The 27291-nt window shown below is 45.9% G+C and overlaps 1 protein-coding gene across 5 annotated transcripts in view; it reads right to left on the bottom strand.

The window, feature by feature from the left end:
- Positions 1-27291, bottom strand: part of BCAR3 (BCAR3 adaptor protein, NSP family member) — a 190663-nt gene that overhangs the window by 82757 nt on the left and 80615 nt on the right. For 2 of the 5 annotated variants that reach the window (XM_046645421.1, XM_046645418.1), the window contains exons 1-2: positions 23144-23353; positions 14792-15119 (exon numbers count right to left, since the gene is read on the bottom strand). In XM_046645421.1, the coding sequence (XP_046501377.1) occupies positions 14792-15108 (317 nt within the window). In that variant the 5' untranslated portion in view covers positions 15109-15119; positions 23144-23353. Of the gene's footprint in view, positions 1-14791; positions 15120-22351; positions 22371-23143; positions 23355-27291 lie in introns of those variants that run through there. The other 3 variants (XM_046645423.1, XM_046645420.1, XM_046645419.1) reach the window with 3 other exon arrangements.

Consider the following 27291-nt stretch of genomic DNA (forward strand, 5'->3'; position numbering starts at 1 on the left):
ACTACAGCAATGGAGTGGGGGACGTACAGATTTAAGAGAGTTTTAGAAGTGAGAATAGATGGATCTTGGTAAATGAGTGAACCTGGTGGGTGAAAGGGAAGAGAGAGGCAAGGACACTCACTGAATTCTTTCTAAGGGAACTAAGTAGACGGTGCCTAGCACATGGCAGAGACTCAATACATTTGTTAAGAATGAACCAGCAAACACCTTTGCCTCAAGCACCATGCTATACTAACTTTTAAGACTATCGGGGTCTGGATTAATAAAACTTCACCTCACGACCACCCATTTTCCATGGTTAGCAGTGCATGTATGCTTGCTGCCATTCAGCTACTAAATGTCTCAGATAAGCTCTCCTTCCTTCTCAACTGGTAAATAAGTTACTTTCTGGAGGATCTTTCACATCCCCCAAACTATGACCACATAAATCTTTCCCATAAAGGACAACGAAATATAACAAACATTTAAGGGATCCATTTGCACCAGCAAAAATAGTTAAGTCATGGGCCAGCCCCAGTGGCCTAGTGGTTAAGTTCAGCGCATTCTACTTTGGTGGCCTGGGTTCAGTTCCCAGGCATAGACCTACACCACTCAGCATGGACCTACACCACCATGTCAGTGGCCATGCTGTGGTGGCAGCCCACATACGAAAAGAGGAAGATTGGCAACAGATGTTAGCTCAGGGCAAATCTTCCTCAGCAAAAAAAATAGTTAACTCATGAAGGGAAAACAAAGCGCTAGAACATGGTAGGTGTCAGATACCAGCCAAGAGTAACTGATTTTATATAACCTTTGGTTTTCTCCATCACCCCTACCCCAGAGAGCTGCCACTGCTTATGTCTTTCCCATGGGATGGTAAGCTCCATGAGGACAGGGGCTACGTCTGTCTTGCTCACCAATGTATATTAAGCCCTAAGAACAGGATTTGTCACATAGCCGCCAATTAATAAATAAAGGCCAGACTGGACGAATGAGAATATAAAGCACAAATAACCACCCTTATATTACATTTATACAATCCAAATAAAGCCTCAGAAAATTAGAAATTTCTACTATGAAACTTTCATTTGCTTGATATGGAAGACCAGATATTCTGAAAACTAAATGATAATTAAATTACAAATATATTTTCAAATACCTTGTGAAGTCACAAGAAAGAAGAATTCTCAAGAAACACAGACATATATACAAAACAGACATAGAAACAGAGAACAAATCAAGAACACAAAACATGAACAACAACAAGGTAAGGAGAAAGACAAGCGGGACAAGCCCTGGGTGCATAAAAGTGAGCAGCTAACCCCGATGCCCTTCATGAAGCCTGAACCATTAGAATGGATGTCACCCCTACAGAAAGAATGCGCTACAACAACAAACAACAACAACAATAACAATAAAACTCACATTCTAGCAAAGGGAACCAAGAAGGAAACCTACTGTCTCCACCACAAATTCTGATGGAAAAAACCAATGGCAGTAATAAGAGTCTCCCCTAAGAATCTATAACCACAGGTCAGCCTTCATGTTGGTTGGGATTCAAATTTATACTACCTGCTTTGACAGAGAATCTGAAACCGATAAATTCAAGTGTGTGAGTTGGTGGTGCCATTAGTAAGGGAGCCATATAAATCCGTTCTGGAGGAATGCCGCCCAGCATATCCACAAATTTGGTTAAATATAGATTTCCTTTCCAAAATAACCATATACACAGGGAAACAAGCCCCAGTGACTGAAAGTCAGCAGAAATAACAATAGATTGAGATCCTCAAAGACTTCAGATATTGGAATATCAGACACAGGCCATAAAATAATGATATATGATAATTTTTTTTAAGAAGATGGAATCAAAAAGTGATCTAAGAATAAACAGGCAGATATAAAAATAATCTACTATAATTTCTAGGAATGAAAACTAGTTGATTAAAATATAGAACTCCATCCCAAACGTATAAGCTTTGTGGGTGTTCATTCATCACAACTGAACTCATTCCTAGAACACTTAACTGAAATGCAAGACAAAAAGACACGAGCAGCGTGACCAGTAGGCTGTCTCTCTGTTTACCTGAAGTAGTGGGGCCAAGGAGGAACAAACATTGTAGTCTTGAGATCTACTGGTTTACCATTCTTAACCAACCCATGCACCAGGCACGTTACACAATCAGGAAAGTGAACCCAACAGCCAGGAGAAAGTTTGCCCTTCACTAGCAACATCATGGCTTCAGCCCATTTGCATGTGGATATGGCCTTGGAATCCAGCATGAGGCTCCATTAACATCCCAAAATCTTGGCTGGGGAGAAGTGGGGATGGACGGATGGGAAAAGGAAGGGATAGCGACAGACTTTAAATCGACTAAAATTTTGCATCCACTGGACAATATTCCCTCATAGACCACATATTCTTTTAGGTAAGACTAACATGTGGGACAGTGTAGCATTCTCATTTTACATTTTATTAGATGGTATCCATGGTTCTTATCCCATCAGCCTCATCTCCTCACCTTGCTCCTGACACTTCCACAAATCCACACTATTTGGAATTCTCTGAACTAAGAAGCCTGGAGTCCCCATCGTCTTCCCATTCATTCCCCACTTCTTCACATTTACTCCCACCTTCTCTGACCACTCTTTCTCCTGCCCTCCCCCCTACAGAATTAATAATGTCTCCTCAGCACTTCTTTCACATGCATTATAAAACTCTACGACAACAAATAATTATAATTCAATACAGTACGTGCACTCCTGTCTATCTCCCTTACTGGACTATGAACTCACTGAGAACAGGGACCATATTTTATTTTCTTCACCTTTGTATGCCCAGAACCCAGTTGCTCAATAAATGCTGGTTTGAATGAATGAATGAGTGTGTGTGCCCATGTGTGTCCTCTCCAATGTACAGAAGATCTAGACCCAAGCCCTTCCCTCCCACCACATTCCATGGGTTCACCAAGGGAAGAATACCGTTGGAGGGAGAGAGGGAACAAGAGAGAAATGTTATTGGACTGATGGGCTTCCTCATTAAGGAGATAATTTAGCCACAGGCCCGTGACTGAACTGTGGTGGCCTCAGACAGAACTCCCTCACTGCTGTCAGGGCAGTGCCTGGCTCCCCAGCCCCACTGAGACCAGCTGTTTTCAAAGTGGCACTGAGAAGCTGGCTGCTCCTGCTGAATATGAATCTCTCTGGAGATTGAAATGCTGGGAAGGAAGTTAATCAGGGAGAAAACCAAGAGGACAGAGAGTGTACCACAGGGCCATTTCCATCTGTTTATGGGAAAATAAGAAATGGACCCTTAAAACAGGGCTGGCCTTGTGAGTGGAGAAATGACATTTCTTGGAAAAATATCAGCTAGTGTGTAGTTAGATGGACAGGTTCTTTACTGATACTGGGAATCACATTCAAGTCCCAATAAAGGGTTACTTTCTGGCTCTAGGCAGGGTCATATTATGTGTATAGCCTTTGCTAATTTAAAAAGGGCTGTAGCTTTAAAAACAGAATTATAACATCTGTAGATGTATTCCTAAGAAAATATATTTTGTTTCATCACCTTGCAAAACAAATGAGGAGAGATTCACTCTCCCACATTTCAGAATATATTTATTGACCTTACTGGTTAAAGGAGGCTCCACCAGTAGTTGACAGGACTAAGGCTGGTGCTTCTTTTGCATTCTCCTCCCAGGGTTACCACATGACATGAGAAGCTCCTTTTCACTAACACAAAGAACCTGGGGGATATGCCTTAATGATTAAACCAACAGATCTGCCTTAGAGCCAGGAGTGGTCTAGACAGAAGCTCACTGCTCTGCTGTGGGGAGATCCATCTTCCATTTCAGTGTCTAGAGCTAAAAACCATTCACCAGACACGATCTGGGCAGCCAAGGGTGACCACTTCCCTTGGTCTGATCATTAAACTTCAATTAATGCTCCTACAATCACGTTAGCTTCTTTGACAACCATAGCACACTGATGACTCATTCTGAAGCTGCACTTACCTAAATCCTGGAGTATTTTTTCACAGGTGGCCATTAAGCCAAACCCCACACTTTTACTTTGTTTTTGGACTCCAGAGCAAGTCTTTGTCTCTCCCTGTAGTCTTTCCAGTTAGATTTGGTCTGTTGTTTCAAAATGCCAAGATCTTTTTTGGATCTCATTTCTGTTACTTTGACATATTAGTTGTTCCTCCAAGATTCGTCATCCACCAATGTGATCTGTATGTCAATATTATTGTCTAGGCAGTTTTTCAAAATTGGCTAGAATGGGGCTAAGGACACAGACCATGGCATGCTTTATGTATTATCATCTAACCTGAATCCTTCTGACCTCAAGGATATCACCAATGATTGACATTTGCATACACACTTTCTCAACATTCCTCTAGTCTACCAAGAAAGTAACCCCAGGAAGGGAAGTTAATCTGGTACGACTTGGTTTTGGCAAAGCCCTGCCAATTACTAATGGTTGCTGCTTTCTTTACCCAGTATTCAAAAATCACTGTCCTAATAATCCTTTCTAGAATATTTCCTGAGATTGACGTCAATCTTATCATTTTCTAGGATCATTTTTTCTCTCTAGTTCCTTTTTTGAAAATTTATCTGTCTGCATCTTTTCTGTAGCGCTGGGGTATGCCAACACTCCTCCAGTGTTAACAGTGCTGGCTTGATGGCCTCTGCCTCAAGCTCCCTCCGCCTTCTTGGGCCTCGGGGCTTCGCCTCACTTGGTAGCATTAGATCCTCTTGTCATGGCCTCATCTACTCCAGGCTGGCAATTCTCGTCCTCCACCTTTATCCTACCCTTCCCAATCAAAGAAGTCATCTCCTTGACAGAAAAAAATGCAAATGAACAGAAACTCAGCAGCTGGGTTTCTCATATCCCCCCCTTTGGTCTTATTGTTCCAAACATAACTTCTGAAAACCTTTTTTGTTACCCTTAGCATTTTTCACAGTCCTCTGCTCACTCTGCACTGTTTCTTTTACAGCCCAGCGCCACCCTCTGATATGTTCCTTAGTTACACGGCCCGGCTTCCCCTGGGTCTGGTCCAAGGCCAGGACAGCACAGAGAAGGTGGTGGCACAGAGAAGGCAGGCCCTGAGGGAATGGTTATCTAGCAAGTACAACCTGCAATCACCTGGTCAGGGAGAAAAAGTAACATGATACCTGGAAATGTGTTAAGAGTGAAACAAAGGGATACACTGTGGATGGGAAGTTAGGTGGGTAGCAAAGATGGAGAGAAGAGGTGCTGGGTGAGGTCAGATGGCTCAAGACGGGCATCCCCTTCTCCTAAGGCTATGAGCTCCTGAGATGGACAAAGCCCCTGCTTGTCTTTGAATCTCTAGCACTGAGCACAAAGCCTGGCACACGGTAGATGTTCAAGGTCCTTGTGAATGGACTCATCAGAATGGCCCTGGCTCATCACACCACACCTGGGGGATCCTGTAAATGAGTCAGCCCTGGCTAGAGACAGTCCTTCACACACATCCTTCACACACACACACACACACACACACACACACACGAGCTACCTGGATGGTCACATACCTGTTCCTCCCTCGAACTGTGGTCAGCGTGTTGCTTTCAGCTGTCCTGAACTGTGTTTCCCTTTCGGAGCCTCAGGCCATGAGATCATCTTTATCATGTCCTTCAAGGTTGGAAATCTGTCTTCCTACGGCCTGGAGTAGACGTCAGATGAGGACACACATTTCCCTCCCTGGCATCAGAGATTCTAAGGCCTGGTTACTTCTAAAACTCTTGCTTCTTTCACTTCAACAGCCAATTCCTGCCTCTATGAGTCACTTTCTATCTCATCTGAAAACACAGCAATGCCTGATTAATGTGTTGATGATATATATTAAAAGAATGGCAATTAAATCACCTCCTCAGGCAGATTCTCTAATCATGTTAAAACAGCACCATTTAAATATCCTACGTATTACGCTATGGTGAGTCTATACAGGAATCCAAGACTAATACCAAGTGGTACCGGTTGATAAAACCTTGATGCGGTCATGGGTTAACCCGCGCTCAGCAGAATTCTAGGACAGCACTGAGCTAAAAGCCACTGTTGAAATCTTAACTTGGCTGCAGTCAGTCAAACCAAATAGAGTAAGAACAAGAAAAACCGTATCAAGGCCAGGATGTCTCTTGGCAGGCGCAGAAGCTCTGGCCTCAGTGAATCATCAGCTTCAGGCTATCTAAGCCCAAACACAGCATTTTTGATAAGAGCAGATGCTTTGTTTGGCTGGTATCTATTTGCCCTTCCTCCACCCCACCAGTCCCATCCACCCCGCCCCTGACCGTTCCCCAGCCCTTCTCAATGAGTGTGTCTGTCAAGGTTTCTTTTCAACTAATTCAACGGCAGAATAAAAGTGCTATGGTTTTGAGATAAATTTCTCAAGGCTTCTAAAGGGAAAGATTTCACCCAGCCAGACAGATATAAGGACATATGCCCTAGACCCACCTTCCAGGGCAGGCGCCAATCCTTGAGGGGGCTCCTCACCAAAACCTCGCAAAAGCAGCCATCACCCCGCAGGCAAAAGCCTGAGCGCCAACCACAGCGGTCCATATACCTCCTCTGTCCAGAGAGTCATCAGGGGACATGGGGGACCGTTAGAGAAGGAACCACAGGAGCCCAATCACCACGCTGCTGCCACAGACCTCCAGGGAGGGTGGGCCTGGGGACATGTCTGCTTTAATCAAATCAAAAACGTTTTATGAAAAGAATCAAGTAACAAAAAAAATGCTTTTTTTTTTTATTATATGCTTAAAAGATCACATCTTTTCTTATTGAATTTTGTTTCTCATTTTAAAAAAAGAACCTTCCTTTGAACACCAGCCCTGCAGCTCCTGCCTCATTTCTCTGTTCTCCACCAAACCAACCACTCCAGTCGCTGACTCCCTGGAACGGACTGTGCGGGATTCCTCAAAGTTGGGTCCTAGGCCCCCTTGATGCTTTACACAGATCTCTCCCTTGGTGACAGCATCCATTTCTGGCTTTAATTTCATTTCTCTTCTCTAGAGAGCTCCAGGCTCATAACACCAACTGGCTGCTCAACACTTTCACTTAGACACGAATCATCTCAAACTTAGCACACCCAAAATAGAAGTCTCGATTCTCTGCAATCTACCATCACCTCCTCCCCCCAAGAAAAAGCAGCCAAACAAACAAATAGAAGCCCTGCTCCTCTCCCAATCTTCCCCATCTCAGTAAAGGGCCCCATCCCGTAGACCCAGCTGCCCGAGCCACGCCTGACTGTTCCTCTCCCTCCTCCCACTACATCCAACCCTCAGTAAGTCAGGGAGACTCTACCTGCAAAATAGATCTGGAATCCACCCTCTTTCGTCTCCTCCACTCCCATCCTAGAGCAGACCCCCACCTGCTCCCTGGACTTCTGCACCCATCCCACCCTCCCTTCAGCCCCTCTTCCCCATCAATCACTTCTCCACAGAGGCCAAGTGATCTTCTAAAACCCGAATCAGCTCATGCTATTCCCTTAAAATCTTTCAAAGGCTTCCTTTTGCCCTAGGGAGAAAATCTAACCTCCTTAGCAAGGTCTAGACCAAGGCTGTCCCATAGAAATACAATTGGAAAAACATATAATTTAAAGCTTTCTGGCAGCCAATCAAAAAGAAATAGGTAAAATTAACTTTAATATTTTATTTAACCTAATATTTCAAAAATATTATTTTAATACATAGTAACATAAACAAGTATTAACGTTCTCTCTTTATATTAAATATTCCTTCCCCCAGAGGAGGCTTCCCTCCAAGCAATCCGAGGAGCTCAGGGCTCTCTGACGTTACCTTCCACCCACCTCTTCATTTTGCGGTTATGTATTTGCTGATACACTGGTCTGCAAACTCCCTAAACTGGGCACTTCCTAAGGACAGGGCCCACGTCCATCTCATTCTCCACTGAGTACCTGGTACCCAGCACAATGCCTGGCACAAAACAAGCTCAATAAACATTCATCGAAGAGTAAACAGCGAAGACACTGAGGTTAAGTACAAGGACAAACAGGCAAGGGCTGGGCCAGTCCACTGAAGACAGGCTCTATTTTGTGTCTCAGCACAACGGTGTGCTGATCTTCTAGTGCCGTGCGAGGTTGTTATATCTGTAAGAGTGAGCGTTCGCCAAGACGCACTGCTGTAGGGCAGCTCGCGGCAGACCCAGATAGAGGGATTCCAGCCAGGCTCCGTCAACAACCCAGATAGAGGGATTCCAGCCAGGCTCCGTCAACACGTGGGAAACTTTCCTCCACAGAAGCTGCAGGCTTTGAACGTGATCTCAGGTTACACACGAGGATTATGAGTTCCCGGCTCCAGCCCTCCAGGAGGAAGGAAGGATGGAAACCAACATCTGAGCCTCTTCTCCATGCCAGCTTCTGTGCTAGGCGCCCTCACGTGAGATTGTGCTTGACCTTACAGCTACCCTCTGAGGACGCGGAGATGCAGAAAGGGAACTTACACAAGGTACAGAGCTACCGGGTCTCGTTGCTGGAATCACCGTCAAGGTCACTAGCAGCTTTCTTTGACATCCATGGCTACATCAACGTCCCAGCAAAGGCACCAGTGGCCTTCAGGGTCAGCCATCCCACAGCAGAGATGGGGCAGGAGAATAAGGTGCTGGTGATTAGGTGGGAGCTGAGAGCGGGGACATGACCTTCTCCACCCAGACTCCCAGGCTCGAGTGTGAAAGTCACAGCGCTGACTTTTGGTGGAGCCTCCACATTTTGTGTCCAGTGGCCCTTCACAGCACTCCCCAGAGGGCGTTATGTTCACCCCCACTTTACAGTTTAGAACTTGCCCTAGAAAACAGGGATCTGAACTGAGACCTTGGGTTACATGCCTCACGTTCTCTTCTCCTCTCCACAGAGGAGTTCTCTTACCTTAGGTACCTACGTCTGCAGGTGAATCTGGACCACAGACAGTTCAGGCTGCACAAAGGCTGGGTCAAGTCTGGAAGGTTTCTCAGACTTCTATGATTTGTAAATAACAGCACAATCCTTAAGACAAGAAGACCATAAGTGCTTGTCTTTGGGGCCTCTAAGAAGAGAGGGCTTGAAATCCTGCATCCAATTCTGTGGCTGGTCTCTTAGGGACCATCTGGGTGGGGAGAGTATTCCAAAGCTGTGAACACGGGTAGCCATGGCCTGAGGGCTTATCAGTCCTGTGGCTCCAGTCCAGGCCCTGTGAAGGTGCCCTCCTTCAATCAACAATAGCAACTACAACTTCTCCAGCTTGCATCTTCTGGCCAGGCTGAGATGGCCCCCAAATCCACATGTGATAAGAACATGAATAATTCGTAACTGCACAGCACCCTCTGTTTACCTTTTAACATAGACTGAGTGGTGTGAAAAAGTCTCATAGTTTCTGACTCTCAGAAGACTAAAACACCCGACCCTTCCCAAACAGCATGCAGGAGGCCTGAAAAAACATGATTTCAAGCAGGTCTGTCCCAGGCAGGGGAGGCGGGCCGGGGAAGATGGTGAGCAGCTCCACTCAACAAGGACTGCTTTGTGTAATGCTCTGATCATTTTCTTGGTTGCAATCAGTTAAAAAAAAAAAAAAAACTCCTTTCATTTTCCCCAGAAGAACAGCTGAGAATGCACGGATCCCAGCCTTTAGGTTCAAATCATCCTTGTCAGTAGAGGATTGAGGACTACTGTTAGGCAGCTGGTGGGCCTGCAGGCATTCCCATTCTCTGGGCTCCCTCAACCCTGGGACTGTGCAAGGTGCCCAGCAGGAGCTGAGCTCACCTCTGACCCAGCTGCTCCTGGCCTCAGCACACCACAGGCCACCAGGGCCTGGACACGTACCATTCCTCAGAATCCACTAACTCATCTGCAACAGCTGCATTCAAACACCAAGAAGTACTTAAAAATGTGAGTAAAATTCAACCCCAAATTTTAAAAATAAAAATTAAATGCACGAACTATTACTTTCTAGAGACATTTTTGGTTGTTAAGCCATTGTCACCCTGTTAACTCAATAAATGTACCTTCTATTAAAGAGAATCTATTAAACGGATTTTTTTTCAACTCTAAACCCAACTTTTTGTCTGTGCACGAACAGCTTCCAATGTGCAGACAGCAGACATGCCCGCATATAAATAAAGTGCAGATGTTGGCGTGTGGACCCTCAGATTGTAGATCCTTCTGATTAACTGTGAGCCAAAGGCTGATTTATTTGCACGTCTGGGGAACATCTTGCTTTGTTAAGGAGAAAGAGTAGTTATAGAACTTGGTGGTCTTGAAGAGGAACAAATGAAACAATTTTTCAGATAAGGACATTGATGCAGACCAGAGTTAGGTCTTTAAATCAGTGGTTAGAGAAGTCTGCACAGGTCCTGTGCCCTATACTTTTGGTTCAGCGTTGAAGAGCTGACACTGACACAGTACGTTACTTACCGCCTGGGAAAATATACTGGATTTCAACTTGGGATAATTCTGCAGACTTTCTGGCCCCTGTCGGTTAAAACACTTGTGACTAGTCAGTCAGCTCCACTCATGCAAACTAATGAAACATCACATTGTCCCTCCACATGCTCCCACAGCACAAGGGGTGGGAGGATTAGACACTGGCAGCTGTTCCCAGGAATGCATGCCTCCACGTACCCACAGGCAGGGAAAGGACCCAGAACGGCGTCCAAGTGCTGATCCTTCAGCTATTCCAGCAACACAGACATCTCAACAACAGGAACTGGTCCCCTCTCAGTTCAAGGAAGGTCCCAGATTCAAATAAAAATTCATCCTTGAAAATAAATGAATCAAAGGGACACCAGCCAAACAATGCTAATGTCAAGAGGAAATCCTGTCTGTAGACCTCTCGGAGAAGCCTTACTCTGCCTGTGGAACAAAGGCTCCTTCTGTGACATCAAGCAGAGGTTTAAGAGTGCCCTGGCTTCTCACTTTGGCCACCTTTCAAAACCACAAGTACAGCCAAGGGGAGCCAAGACAACAACAAAGCTAAGAGATACAGTCTGTGAACAAAGAGACCAACTCCCCCTTCCATACCTGCCTTCTGCCTGGCTCTTGGCAGCCAAGGTTCCATTTTCCCCAAGGCAGGTGTCCAAGGTGCTGGATTCAGACTCTGGGGACTGAAGCTTTCCATGCAAGAAGATAGCTCAGAGGACGCCCACAGCTGATGCCAACATTCTTGGGAGGCTGTGGAGCATAGTGTCCGGGGAAGGAAGACCTTACAGAACTTTCTGGGTTCTAATCCTACCTAGCTCAGTCACTCACTAGGGTCTGATCTTAGGTGGCTCAACATCCCTGAACTATTTTTTCAACTGTAACTAATGATAACAATGATGCTGCTGCTGTTCCTGATGGAATCTGCTATGTCTCTCACTCAGGGTTATGATGCTCAAACAAGGCAATTTATGAACATATCCTTTACGATATTTTAAAACTATAAAATATGAGATAATTCATGTGCATATGACACGTGTTTATATGAAAGCTTAATAATACAAATTTTTAGGTCAAAGGGGAGACTTCCTCTGGTTTGCCTGGGGCCTCCCACCGGGTGGATATTGGATTAACCTTCAATTATAATAAAGGTGACTTTTTAATGATCAATAAGGTAAACATATTTGTTGGGAAAATATCGAACTTGCAACTTATCAGTTTGTATTTCACAAGATTAGGAGGTGCTGTCTACAGGGTTTCTCTCTGAGTGTAGGCAGGGTATACATGAAGAGTGGGTCTGAGCTCTCCAGGATGGCCCCACTGTCATCAAGCCAACACCAAATGTGACAAAAGGGAAGGTTTTCAGACTTGACGTCTGGGCAAGTCACTGTTAGCCAAAATTAACCCTTGAATTCACTACGAAAAGAAACAAGTAAAACCAAAAAAGTTTACCTGAAACAAGCCAAAAAAAATCAATAGTCTTGTTAAAGGTAGACCTAAGTAGTCTTAGGTGTCCAGAGGCATGGTTCCAAAACTCTAATTTTAAGACATATGGCTCCCAGCTTCCATCGGTGAGTGAACTGGAGTAGTGGGTGGCTGGTGTTTCCACAGCTCCTTTGAGCTGTGCGAGCTGGTTAGGGATACTAATGCTAGTTCTCTCGTGCCGTACTTCTGTGGCACCTCAGTCAAACCCTCTCTTTGGAGCCCCAGGATCTCATTCATGGCGCTTGTCCCTGGCTTTTCACACGCACAAACTTTATTTGTTGATACTGTGGCTTGTTCCAAAAAGGAACCGAGGCAGCTCATAATTAAGTATTAATACTTAAGTATTAGGAATACTTAAAAGGATAAAAAAAAAAAAGAATCTAAGGTATTTTGAACTCCTCAAAATTGGGACCACCACAGGATATTTTTAAAAATGTGTTCGGTAAATAAAATACACTAATAATAAGTCTGAGGAGCGGGAGACCAGGACTTTATGATCCTTTGACACATAACCACGTGCCTTCTCAGCATAATTTTGAAGGATGTTCATTTGTTATTTCCTGTATTCATCTTTAACAATAAGATATTTTAAGTCAAGGAAACAAGATGTGAATCTGGATGAACGTAGCTCTGAGTGGTAAACAAACCTCAATCAGCAGGGCTGGATAAGTCTTCCACAGGCGGGACCTCAAACTCAGGACTCGCGCTCACCCCTGATAAGATCTTTTACAGTGATCTGACCTCTCTCCAGTCAGTTTTCAACACAAAAAGCTTTGAACTCCTGGCAGGTTGACAACATGGACCTTGGGTGTTTATTAAGAACTTCCTCAAGATAGAAAGGGTGACTCCATTACCACCCCAGCCCCCTGGAGTCGCCCTTGTAACAGCTGGCCCCCAGCCAGGACCTTACAACTTCAAGGAATGAGTTTGCGAGTTGTCTGTGTGTGGTACATAGTAGATACCTAGCTCAACACAGAGTTCAACTTAAATAAAAAGTGACCACAGTAAGCCGGGTAACAGTTGGTTCGGACTCCACGTTGTGAGCCTGGCATTTGTAAGTATTTCTGGCTGACCAGAAGTTATTTCCTCTGCCGCCTCACAGCCTTCACAAGACGGAGTAGTGATTGCTTGCCTTCTGCATCCCAGCCTGTTAAGTGCCAATGATGTGATATGAACAATGCTGTGCACAGGTATGCACCTTCACATTTATCTGTTTCATCAGCAGGCACCCACTAGCCCTCTGAGCTAGGAAGTCATCCGTCTAGATTTTGCAGAGCAGATCCAGAGCCTTCCAACCCCCAGGACACCCTGGGAAAGCTCTAGTCTGATGTCAGAAACATTTCAGAGCTTTCCAATGCTTTCTACAGAGACTATCCAGGCCTCCACTCATTTTCTTGTACTAGTGCAATTATGCACTAAAACTAATTCTGAACTCTTGCCTGCCTGGCTCTCTCCCGACATCTAAACTACTTTCCTCTCAACTTGCTACATTCCAGCCACAAGCCACATCAGCTTCGTTTGGGGTTTTTCAAACATGCCCAACTTGTTCCCACCCCCAGTTCTCGGCACTTGTTCTCCCTATGCCTGGAACAGCCTTCCACTGGTTCTTCCCATGGCTGCCTTCTCTCATTATGCAGGTCTCACTGAGCCCTGTCTACCCTAAAAGAAGATACAACCTTCATAAATCTCCAGCATATCACTCTATTTGCTCTGCAGAATTTAGTATAATCTGCAACCGTCTCATTTATTGACTTGTATTTATATCTGGGTCCCTCACTAGAATGTTAGCTCTGGGAGGACACCGTTTCACGTGCTCCATTGCTAGCCTGTTAGTTCACATATTTCTCCACCCCGTCAAACAGCAATAGTAGATTACTGGAATGATTTGGCTGCTACAATGTCTTCAATGTTGGACCAGCCCTTCAGTGGAGACACTCAGAGGGACTGGGTAGAATTTTCCAGGGGAAGCACTGGTGCTTATAAAATCAATGTTCTCTGACTAACATAGGTGCTCAATATATAGATATTGAACAAATAAAGGAGCTGGGATCAAAGTAGTTTTCTTTGCACAGGGTTGAACAAAAAGAGAGACACCAGGAGAGCAATAGAAGAAACCACCCCCTTCTTTGCCCAATAGCATCACAGGTTGCTGATCTTCCCCAACGGGAAAAGGAGGGCAGAGTTTCTAAACCAGCTCTAACAAGCAGAAACCAATCACAGCCAGGCCTGTTACAAACCCAGAGAAGCCTTTACAACCATAAGGCTTATTTACCCAGATCCCTGGTAGATAGAAAGAGAAATCAATTCTTGTTCTACAGTATTCTGAAGCTGACCAGATAACATATCCACACAAAATTTTATTTCAGCATGCTGACAACTAACTGCAACGAGATGCAGGCCCTACTTTATAGACATCCTGGCATCTCTATAGAATTGGATGGACAGACTTCAGAATCTGATGTTATGACAAAAAAAAAATACTTATGCTTGCTTTTGAGGGACTTCATGAGCTAGGAAGTCAGCTTTAAAAATACTCTCAAATATTGGATGATATTAAGAAATGGTTCATTTTTTTAGGCGTTATAATTTTTTATATTGTGGTTATATGTTTTTAAAATAAATGTCCTTATCTTTGAAAGACCTATACCAAAATATTTACAGATGAAATAAAATTGGGCCTGAGAATTGTTTCAAAATAATACCAGAGAAAGGCAAGAGGGTGGGAGCCCAGACAAAGCAGGACTGGCCATGAGCTGATAACTGTTGAAGCTGGGTGATGGGTCCATGGGAGTTAGTTAAACTATTTGCTCTGCTGCGTACATGTTTGACATTTTCACTTATAAAAAGACTTTTAAAAAGCCCTTTAAGACAAGTCATTTTCACTCATGGAATTAAAGAAGTTACCTGAAGGTGAAGGTTTCACCTTTCCAGTCTTGCAGTGGGTGCTCCTGGATGACGTCCTGGGTCAGAGGTGAGTTCTGCCGTGGAGACTTGGAATGGGGGAGGGTACCCACGTGACTGAAGTTATCACAAGACCTTATGGGAGGAGGGCCTTTTTTCTTCCGTGGCAGTGTACCATGTATAGACACGTCTTGATAGGCATCTGGCCGATGCTCAACCAGAGGTGACTTGCTGCTCAGAAGGTCCATGGAGGAGGCCAAGGGGAACTGGTGGTTCACTGGCATGTTTCTGGGAAGGCTTGCAAATTTTCCTGCAGCCATGATTCTCAACTCTAAGGGGGAAAGAAAAGAATGAAGGTATAAATCTAAGATGACCACAAGAACTGACTTCCTACTTACAAAGGGAAATGGAAATGGACCACCTAACAAAAGAGAATGTTCACGGAGTGTTAAAAGACAAACATTGAATGGCATCACCAGTGAAATCTAATATGAATGGGAGGTTTACTCATCTCCGTTTTTCTTTTTATTAAGCAGTTTGTTTTTAAAAAGATTGGCACCTGAGCTACCAACTATTGCCAATCGTTTTTTTTTTTTTATTCTTCTCCCCAAAGCCCCCCAGTATATAGTTGTATATTCTAGTTGTGAGTGCCTCTGGTTGTGCTATGTGGGACACCACCTCACTGTGGCCTGATGAGCGGTACTATGTCCGTGCCCAGGATCCGATCTGGTAAAACCCTGGGCCGCCGAAGGAGAGCGCAGGAACTTAACCACTCAGCTATGGGGCCGGCCCCTCATCTCCGTTTTTTGATCCTTTAGAGAAATTCTCCTGAACCGGCAGAAGATCCACCAATGGAAACGGGCAAACACGTTTCAGAGACTTTAGAGGCACATGAGCCATTTTGTTATTTTAGATGACTGAAGCTGATGGATAAGCATGACTAACAAAAGAGATTATTAAGGAAGGACAGAAGGTTTCAGTAACAAATGCATTAGAGAAAACACTATAATATGTTAGTTAGCTCACATACTTCCACCACCCGGTAAACGATAAGAACAGGTGGAGATTATTGGGATTCCTTAGCTGCCAGAAGGCCTTCAGTGCCAGACCAGCCCTTCATTTGTGCTAGCCAGAACAACAAGGCAGAATTTTTCTGGCAAAAACCTGGTGCTTATAAATAAATCAATGTACTCTAATTAACGAAGACTGGCCAGGGTCAGGGGTCAGGAGGTGGGTCACTCTATACATCAGTGCGCTCAGCTGCAGAGGAAAGCCACATACACTATCCCCCAGAGGCATCAGGAACCTGCCTGCCACCAGCAGCGCTAAGCAATGTGCATGGTGACTGTACAGTCACAAAAGAGTGGAAATGGAAGAGAAAGAAGAAAAGAAAAAGGGGGGTGGTTCATGGAAAGAAAAGGAAAATGGTACGTGAGGTTGTATGCAAAAGCAGCCCCAACAATTGTTCCCAACTGTGACCGTGAATAGAAATATTCACCCTGAGCAGAGTCAGCACCCCTAAGAAACAACCTATGGCTATTTTTAAGAATGGGCATCCTTGTCTTGTTCCTGATCTTTTTTTTTTTCCCTCCCAAAAGCTCCAGTGCATAGTTGTATATTCTAGTTGTAAGTTCTACTTCTTCTATGTGAGCTGCTGCCACAGCATGACAACTGACAGACAAGTGGTGTGGTTCCGCCACTGGGAACCGAACCTGGGCCACTGAAGCAGTGAGAGTGCTGAACTTTTAACTACCAGGCCATCAGGGCTGGCTCCAGCCTATGGTTTTGACCTAAGCCAAATTATATCAGACATTTCTAAAGCCACCATATAGGAGAAAAGAAACACCAGCCTGAATAAAAATTAGGGCTAGTCCCTGGAGACATAAAGATCCAGAATCTGCCCCACTAGTTATGGTATCAGACTGGTCTGGACATCACAGCAGCATAGCTAAGCCCAGCGCACTGCCTTTCCCCGAGGCTGGTGAGGAGAACGTCCCTTTGCTCTGCCGTCTGTCCTCAAGCCCTCAGCCCCCATTCCTCACAGACCAGCCTTTCCGGCGCAAAGGGAACAGCTCTGAGTGAAAACCATCACTTAACAGCACCACTGTAGAGTCAGTTCCACAAAGCAACTGGGGATCTGGGACGTGGCTTGAAGACGACCAGGAAGAACGCAGCCCTCCAGAAGCTCACAGTGTAAGAGGTAGAACCGGGATAAAGACAGCAGAGTGTGCAAAGGAGACAAATGACAATAAAACACACACAGTCCGCTGCTTTCACATGCAAGAGAGAGAAACACACAAGTGCTGGGGGCTGGGTGGAAGGAGACCCTTTGCTCAAGGCACATAATTCTCACCCTGTCCTCAGTTCTCTGCCAAACCTGGTAATTCTGGGGCTTGTCTGCTCCACGTCTAACTGGGACCACACAGAAGGCCTGGCTCACAGCGGGTGTAGAACAATGGGACTGAGTCCCCGTGGGGGCCCCTCCCAGGTCTGGCCAGTACCTGGCACAATGTCAGCACTTGCTCAACGTTAATCATCGTTATTAAAAAAGAAACCAAACTCCCTAGCCCTCCCTGCCTGACCACCAGTGACGTAAGCCCACTAGGATTCCCTCACCCTAAACACACACACCCCGCGACTGTGAGCTCTCCCTGTTCAAGCTGTCAGCACCTTCTTCCTTCACAGACAGGCCTGAATCATTTCAAAGAACCTTGTGGGGAGGCCCAGAGCATCCCACAGAACCTCTTTGTGGACAAAGGGCCACACTGCCGATCAACTCTATCCCCAGGCTAGTGTGACGGGCAACAGCTACCCTGGCTCCCGGGTGTCCAGTAGCTTGTTTCCTCTGTGCTTCTCTAAGATCTATCTGGACTTCAAGATTGAGCCAAAGTGCTCTAGAAGGCCCTGAAGCAAGTTACCCACATCTCGGTTTATTCTCTGACATCTGGTGGTGAACCCTGAGAGAAAGGAATATAACTCGATAGGGGCCCTCAACACGCTGGAGGGAAGAACAATTAATTTTAACAAAAGGGCTCAAGGAGGATCTCAGAGAGGGCATCACTGGAGATGAGGAATTTTGAAAAGGCTGAAAATTACAGGGAAAAGCCTTTCAAGAGGATGCTGTACTGGCAGATGCATAAAGGCAGGGCAGTGCACCCAAAGGCTCAGGAAACTGCAAGTTTGTAGTGTGGCTCGAGTGAAGTCGAGAAGCATTGCCCAGAAGAAGCACAGCTTCAGATCAGATCATGAAGTCTGAAGGCTGTGCCAAGGTGTCTGGACTTGACCGTAAGTGCCAGGGAAGCTCTGGAAGGGAGGGACGGAAACCAGGCTGTGCCCAGGTAGCTCTGGCAATTGTGGAGGGGAGAGAAGGGAGGCAGGGAGGGAGGTCAGGCTGACAGCAACAAGCCAGCAAGGAATGATGAACTCTGGCCTGGGGCAGTGGCCGGGGAGGGAAAGGAGGGACAGAGTGAGGAACCAGGAGCTTGAGGCCTCCGGCTGGGAGGAAGGAGGCCACAGCCATGGGAAGACCGCGCTGTGCTATAACATGCTGAGTAGTGTAAGTGGGGACCACTGCGGGAGGGAGGGTACAAGCCCACCACTGTAGCTGTTGCGTGTGAGGTACCAGTGGGACAGCCGGTCTAGGAGGCTAGATATTGGTACGTGCAGTCAGGAGCCAGGAAAGAATGTAGATCTTTTTTTTTCTTCTTTTTTGAGCAAGATTGGCTCTGAGCTAACATCTACTACCAATCCTCCTTCTTTTTGCTGAGGAAGACGGGCTCTGAGCTAACATCCGTGCCCATCTTCCTCTACTTTATATGTGGGACGCCTGCCACAGCATGGCTTGACACGTGGTATGTAGGTCTGCACCCGGGATCCAAACTGGCGAACCCCGGGGCCACCGAGGTGAAACGTGCGAACTTAACCACTGCTGCCATGCAGCTGGGCCCTAGAATGCAGGTTTTTAAGAGTCATCAACATAAAGGGAATATTTAAACCAGAGAGGTAGATCCCTTAGCTGGTTATTATCTGATGTGATAACAGGTGTGAAAGTACCTCTTAAACTGTCAGGAACCATACGCTATCCATGAATTACGTCCCTGCTCTCTCTCACCTGGGCCGCTTCCAGCCTATAAGGACCAAAGCAAGGAATGAGTTCTGAAAACTTAAAGTGGCCGCTCTCAACCCGGCTGCACATAAAAATCCTCTGGGAAGCTTTTGAAATCTCAACACCTAAGCCACGACTCAGATCAATGAAATTAGAATTTAGAATCTTGACTGGCAAGACCCTGGCACAGTCTTACTAAAGCTCTCCAGTGGGTGGAGCCAGGGTTGAGGACCAGGGTGTAAGCGAGTCTCTTTGGTACAGAGCAGCTTATGCTCAGATGTGTTCACCTGGGGAACAGAATAGAACAATGAGGAAGAGTCATTCAGTCAATAGAAGCATTCATTGATTCTTCTACTCAACACACATTTATGAAGGGCCTCCTATGTGGCAGGCATGGTGCTGGGTGTTGGGGACAGTGCCAAACAGCAGTCCTCATGAGGTTACTACCTTGTGGAGGAAGCAGACAGTAAGTGATGCCCACGTTGGTGATCCCCAGTGCTACAGGAACACACAGGGTGGGGACCAGGCTCGAGGTTAATCTAGTGGCCAGGAAAGGCCTCCCTGAGGAAGGGATGCCAACCTGAAGGACGTGAAGCAGAGTTTAATAACTGGAGGGAGACGATCATCCAAGGTGATGTTTCCTAAGACTTCTCGGCTGCAGACGAACTGGAAATGCACAGCCCAGCTCTCCTCTATACCTCGCCGCCTCGAACTTGGGACTCTTCCTCATTAAAATACAGCTTTGCCCTGTCTAGTCACTTGGAAAGACTGGCTCAAGCCTGGGCCCTATGTCAAGCTTGAATCGGTCTGATGGTGAGGCAGGTGGGCCCAGGCCAGAGACATAACTTCAACAACTAAGACAAACTAAAAGTGGGGTAGGGGACGGAAGGGGGACTACAGTGGAAGGGGGTTCTTTTGCGATCTTTGGGTGCCTGTATTTCCTACTTGAGTTTTACTTTTAATTTTCCAGATTCCAGGAGCCTGGGGAATTCCAAGGGATGGAAGTGCATGGTATGTAGTTGGAATCTAGGTTCAAGGTAAGTACTTTCCATTTTGACATTGAAGCCACTTAGCACATCTGACCACTAGGCAGAATCTCAGCATGTGATACGCAGATGGGATCTCAGAGAATCAAGCCCCTTCTTTTTTCCAGATAAGAGAAATAAATGTTCATTCATTCAATATACATTCTCTGAGGGCTTACAACGTACAGGACTGAGGATACAATAAACTAGAGGAGGGCCTGCTCTCATGGAGCCTACATTGTGATGGGAGCGTCCAACCAACACAGACAAGAAAACAAAGTAGGTCACATCCCAGTCCTAAGTGCCCTAAAGAACACAAAACAGGATGAAGTGACAAAACATACTGGCTGGGGATGGAGGGCTATTTTAGATTAGGGTGGTCTGGGAAGGACTCTCTGAAGAGGTAACAATGACAAGATACCCAAAAAAAGAGAACGAGCCAGTCAGCAGAACATCGAAAGGGAGTTCTAGGCAGGGGATTCAGCACATGCAAAGGCCCTGAGGTATGAACATGTGGTTGGAAGAGCCTGGTGGAGACTAAACCCAGTCTCCAGTCTCTGGCTCCCATATTGTCTCCACTCGGAGATGTTTCTGTGTCAATGTTCCTAGTCATTATGTACTTCTTATGTGCCATTTAATTTTTTAAAATCAAACATGGTATGACTCAGAACCTAAGCTTTGAAGTAAGACATCCAGAGGCTCAAAGCCCTACTCCGTCATTGACCTACCAGCTGAATGGCCTGGACAAGTTACTCAACCTCTCTGACAGTCAGTTTCTCATTTGTAAAAATGGGTTAACAATACCTATTGCATGGGGTTGTTGTGAAAAGCAAATGCGATCGTGCATAGAAAGTCCCCGACACACAGCAAGCACTCAATAAACAGCGGGTCTCCTTTAAGCAGGGCAGGGGTCATGTCTGTCTCGCTTGTCACTGTAGCCTCACTACGACTTTGCAAATGAAGTCACTGCTTCTGGGGAAGACTGCAGCCAGGAAAGATGAGGAGGGAAATGTACTAACCTAGAGCAACAGATGTCAACACCCCAAACCAAGGAAGACTCAGACGTAGATACACATAGGCACATCAAGTGAGCCCGGATGCAGTCTTTAAAAGAAAAGCCCAGGGGAGTCTTTGACCATCTGACTTCACCTCTCTCCACTGTGCAGGAAAACAGACACAGTGTCCTGACTCAGTCTAACACCAGACCTTGAAGTCTATACAAAAGTCAAAGACTCTACATCGTCTGAACACGTGAATGTTCAAAGAGCTGAAATCTCAAGAGGGACAGAAGCAGGCCTGACAAACTCCCAACCCATGTGCCACCTTGCTGACCCTTGTCAGAGGCTGTCCTTTGAAATATTTGTGAACAGCAGCCCAACTCACTTGCTTTACAAAGAGGTCGCAAAGAAATTGATGATCACGTGCAAATTAAGGCAGAGATAAGCAGCCCACCTGTTTGCATCTTTCATTTACTTCTGAAATGAGAGAGCAAGTTAAACTCACAGATGGTCATCTGATGTGGTCTTTAAGAACTTTCTATCACATTTTAAACTCTGGAAATGTAACTATCTCTGCCGCCCCATTTGACCATGATAGAGAATTTACAATTTGGATCTGTAGTTTCATATCTTCTCTGCAGAGTCATACAGGAGAGGAGATAGAAGAACCACACATATAAAATTGCCTTATCCATTTAGAAGTTTTGCCTGGGCTTAGAAATTGAGAGTATCCTTTTCTTTTTGAAATAAACTCATGAAGTCTAGCCAAATGACTGAAGTATGAATAATTCTTCCATGGATTGTATTTCAAGCAACACAGCACAGGATTTACATGATAAGGTTCTTGAGATTAGCATCCATTTGACAAGCAGTCCTTTCTACATGAATTGGAGATTGAGATCTTGGTTAGTCATTCTGGAAATGTCAGCCTTCTCAGCAGCAGTTCAGAGAAGGTTGGAGTCAGGGGGTGAGGGAGCCCTTGGCACGGCAAACTGTTGACGTTTAACTCCATACGCTCCCTTGCACACCCGCGTGCAACCGCTTGGCTGTGGCTTCCCCATCATTAACCGGGCAGCCCCTTCCCTCTTTGGACCTGCGCCCTGCTGAGCCCCGCCCCCAGCACCGAGGCCTCCCCCTTCCTCCCGAATCTCGCCTCAGTCCTTGGCAACACGCAGGGAGATTATCCGCTCTCAAACTGACCTTCCCTCCGCCACTGCGTTTTCCTTCGAGAGATCTGTGTAGCCTTGGCAGATAAGAGTCAAGGTTTAAAAGAATCTCTGAAGGCACGGCTCTACTTTCCATCTCAGCTAATGGCTTTAGGCAAAAGCAGACACGAGGTTAGGCAAACAGTCTTTCCCCTTCGCACCTTGCTTCAAGCCAGTTAACACCAAAACCAGAGTTTTCCACGCCCCCCAAAACCTCAGCCACGACCCACCGGGTTCCCCAGAAACACGCCGCCCGGCCAGCTGCTTCGGAGTCCACTTGACCTCTCCCGACAAGCGTCTACACCTGAGCAAACTTTTAAAGTGGCGGTAGCCTCGGCGGGTAAAGAAAGATGGGCTGAGATCCGCACCTCCTTCCTGTCGCGCCCACCCACCCTCCCTTCCTATCTTTCACCTCCCCTTCCCGACGCAGAGGGGGCGACACAACCAACTATTCATGCTTTCTCAACAAAGGGCGAGAGGGAGGGAGATGTTGTCAACAGTTACCGGGCCGGCTCCTTCGCTTTCTTTGCAAACTTTTCAAGAGATTAGTGGAGAAACTCGCCTCCTCCGAGCCCAGGGCTTCTAGCGGAGCCCCTCAGCCCCTCGCGTCCCCTGACCCCGCCGGCCTTGGGACTGAGAGGGGCGGGGAGGGGGGGCCGGCCGAGCAGCCTGGGCGGGCAGGCGGTCGGCAGAGGCCAGCGCCCGGGCAGATGCCGCCCCAGAGCAAACAGCAGGGATGCTCGCCGCAGGTCGCTGAGCGCCCCCCGCCGCGGGCCACGTCTGGGAATCCCAGCCAGTTCAGAGGGCTCAAGCCCCGTCCCCACTTCAGCCACTCCCGACCCCTAACGCCAACTCTGCTGGTGGGGTAGGCGCGCCGGGGCGCCGGCTCTGCTTTCCCCACAGCCTAAGTTGCTCCAACAAACTTCCCAGCCCGTCCTCCACGGGGAGGCGGAGGCCGAGGCGCCCCGGGAGGAGCGGCACCCGGCGGGACGCGCGACACGGGGTGCGCGGCGGAGACTCACCTCCCCGCGCGGCGCCCGGGCTCTCCCGCTGGGCTCAGAGGCGCCGCACGGCGGGCCCCGCGCCGCGGCTGCTCCCTGGGCAGGGGGCGCTCATGGTCGGCGGGGCGCGCCCGCAGAGAAGCCCGCGCGCGGCTCGCCTGTGCGCCCGGCGGCTCGGCTCGCGCTCGGCCCGGCCCCGGCAGCTGCAGGCGCGGCTCTGAGCCGGCTGCGCGCACTCCGGCCCCCAACTGGTGATTTGCGGCTTCGCGGCCCCACCCCGGCCAGCCGATTCGCGCGGCCCTGCGGCCCCCCCCGGATATTTACATGCGGTGACCTCGCCCTGCCCTCCTCTGCCCGGATTTTAGAGTTGGGCTCTCCTATCTCCGGGAGAAGCCAGTCTTCAAGTATAGACCGACCACTTCCTCACTGTACAACCTCGCCTAATCCACTCCTCCCCTTTCCCCGCGTTATTTAATTACCCAGCAGATCTGCTTTGCTCTTGGGCAGACACCTGGCTGCCTTTCCGTGTAAAGGGCTTTGATGGGACAGAGATCTAGGTAACCACAAATAACCAAGCCATGGGAACAGGCAAATCAATCACACCCACCTGCAATATTGAAAGCAAAGTGGGAGGTGGAGGTACGAGATGGCTTGGTGGGCTGAAAAAGTGGAGCCTACTGGAGGACACACACTATCAGATATCAAGACCTATTATAAAGCTATTGCCCCGCGGCCAAGTGGTTAAGTTCGCGGGGGGTTTCGCCAGTTTGGATCCTGGGCACGGACATGGCACGGCTCATCAAACCATGCTGAGGCTGTGTCCCGCATAGCACAACCAGAAGGACCTACAACTAGAATATACAACTATGTACTGGGGGGCTTTGGGGAGAAGAAGAAGATTGACAGCAGGTGTTCGCACAGGTGCCAATCTTTAAAAAAAAAAAAGCTATAAAAGTAGTAATTGGCAACAAGGATAGACAACCCAACCAATAGAATAGAGTCCAGAAACGGATCTACATGATATGGTCACTTGATTTATGTCAAAGGTGCTGCTGTGATGCATGAGAAAGGACAGTCTGTCTTTACAGTAAATGATGCTGGATCAATTGAACACCCACATGGAGGAAAAAGAAGAATCTTGACCCCTACACCTCATACCATACCAAAACATCAGTTCCAGATGGATTTTCAATGTGTGTGTGGAAGGTGAAAACAATAAAACTATTCAAAGTAAGTATCAAAAAATATCTTTATGACCTTGAGGTAGGCAAAGACTTCTTAAATACGTATAGTACCAACTATAAAGGAAAAAACTGATCATTGCACATTAAAATTAAGAACGTCTCTTCATCAAAAGACACCATTAGTGGAAAGGCAAGCCAGAGTGAGAAAAGATAACTGCAATACATACATCCAAAAAAGGACTTGTATACAGAATATATAAAGAACACTTAGAAATCAGCAAGGAAAAGGCAGAAAATCCAACTGAAAATAGGTAGATTACGGGCCAGCCTGGTGGCTAGTAGTTAAGTTCACCCTCCTCTTTGGCAGCCTGGGGTTTGTGGGTTTGGATCCTGGGTGTAGACCTGCACACCGCTCATCAAGCCATGATGTGGAGGCATCCCACATACACAATAGAAGAAGATTGAATGCACAGATGTTAGCTCAGGGCCAATCTCCCTTACCAAAAAAAAAAAAAATAGGCAGATTATTTCAACAAGCATTTCTCAAAAAAGCAAGTAAACATTTAAAAAGGCTTTCAATTTATTAATTATCCCAGAAATGCAAATTGAAGTTGCAATGTGATCTCACTTCACACCCATCAGAATGGCTAAAATTAGAGAACTTGGTATAACATTTTATAAACTGTTTGGCATTATCTCCTAAAGCTCAATAGTTAATATTCTATTTCTTGATCCAGGTGCTGGTTATGTAGATGTGTCCTATTTTATAAAGATCTGTCCCTCATTTTATAAAAATCAATTGGTCTGTGCACTGCTCTGAGTGTACGTTTTACTCCAATAAAAACGTTTTTAAAGTTGTTCCATGTTGGGTCTATTTTGTATAATTTTCATCCCCCTAAGAAAGAACTATTGGCAAGTCTGTAAGGTTCTAAGTGCTGCATTCTTAAGAAGGAGTGTCTACATTTTCCTTATGGGTGTTTTTGTGGATTTGTCTTTATCTTCTCTACCTCTTTAGAAGCACAAACTTTTGATTTTTGTTGGATTCTCCCAAAGTGTTTATTGCAGTGAATGTCAAAAATACCAGCTGGTGTATTTCTAAACTGAATTGTCAGAAATGCATTTACTGATTTCTGCTGCTCTGAAGTGTCACTGAGAACACTCAATAAAATTTACTTTGATTTTTCTTGATTTTCAAAATTCCCCGAGCACCTGCTATATGTAAAGTTTCTACTGTGTGGAGCATCATGGGGAGACAGCAATAAAGAAAGACCAGGAGACAACTCACACCCAGAGAGGCCTTAGGCAAGTCACTGTTCCTCTCAGTTCCTCCCTCTCCTCATGAGTGAGTGAGGGAATAAATGTGAGGAGTCAAGGAAATAATGGATGTGGAAGTGCCTAGAATATAGCAGTTGTTGTTAACTATTGCTAGAGTTGATGACACATTCCATCATTTGTCTTCACCATACCCCTGTGAGATAGGAAGCATCTCTATCCCCATTTCTACGGGAGGAAAAAGACTCAGAATGGTTAAGTAGCTTCGACCACAAATTCATTCAACAAATATTTGTTGCATGCCTACTATGTGATAGTAGATCCATAACTAGTGAGAGGCAGAGTCAGAATTTGAACCAGGTATTTTAACTTCAAGTTCAGTGGTTTTTCCACCACCCCACCACTACTGTCACATTTGTATGCCCAGTGCCTAGCACATAGTAGGTGCTCAATTAATGGATGAGTAATAGGAGTATTTTTAATATAATCTTTTGATTAGATAATATTCACATGGTTCACAAATTGGAAACTATATATAATGGTATATAGCGAAGAGTTCGCCTCTTAACTTTTTCTCCCATCTGCCCGGTCCCCCTTCCACCATAGGTAAAAACTGCTTTTCATATCATGTGAGCCCACCAGAGTTTCTCTAAGTATGTGTGTGCTATCCTCCCCCTACACAAAAAGTAACCTACTATACTCGTAGTAGTTCTATACTTGGTTTTTTTTTTCACTTAACAATATATCTTGGAGATTTTCCCATAACAGTGCCTGGTATTCCTTTGAAGAGATGAACCATAATTCATGCAATGAGTGCCCTATTGAGGGATATTTAGGTTGTTTCCAATCCTTTCCTATTACAAACAACACTGCAACGAATAATCTTGCACTTACGTCATGGAATGTGCAAGCACATCTGTAAGATAAATTTCCAGAGGTAAAGTTGCTGAGTCAAAGGGTATATGCTTTTGTAATTTTGATAAGTAATGTCAAATTGCCTTCCATAGGGAGCGTACCAGTTTGTACTCCCCAGCAATATAAGAAAATGCCTACTTCCCCACATCCTGATGAGGTGTTCCTAAACTTTTGAATTTTTGTCACCCTGATAAGTAAACTATGAATTTTAGTGAAATTTTAATTTGCATTTCTCTTATAATAAGTGAGGCTGCCATCTTTTCATGTTTAGTAGCCATTTGTTGTTTCTTTTTGGAATTTGTACCTCCATTTTTCTATCCATTTGTAGGTCTTTTTATGATCAATTTTCTAGAAACTCCTTCTGTATTAGGAAGCTTAGCTCTTTGTGGTATGAGCTGCAAATATTTTTTTCAATGATAATATTAAAGAAAAGAGGTGATATATGCAAAGCACTTATTTTAGAAACCTCATGCTGGAAGCCACGTAGAATGAACTAGAGAAGTGAGAGCCAAGGCGGGACACTGATTAGAAGCTGCAGCAATAGCCTTTAGTGTCACATGACAAGGGCTTTGACTAGCCTGGTGGCAGTGAGAGTGGAGGTGAAGGACCAAAGTTATCACCAAGAAATACTCGGCAAGAGTTAATAATTAGCTATGATAACAATGACAATAACAGTAGCTCCAGTTGCTTTAGGAGTAACTACAAGCCAAATACTACGTTAAGGGCTTCACAAGCTGTAAGCTGTGAGCTGGTACTGTTATTGCCCCCATTTCACAAACGAGAAGAGTGAGTTTTAGC

Source organism: Equus quagga, chromosome 18 (genome assembly GCF_021613505.1).
Source record: "Equus quagga isolate Etosha38 chromosome 18, UCLA_HA_Equagga_1.0, whole genome shotgun sequence".
Classification (NCBI taxonomy): Eukaryota; Metazoa; Chordata; class Mammalia; order Perissodactyla; family Equidae; genus Equus; species Equus quagga.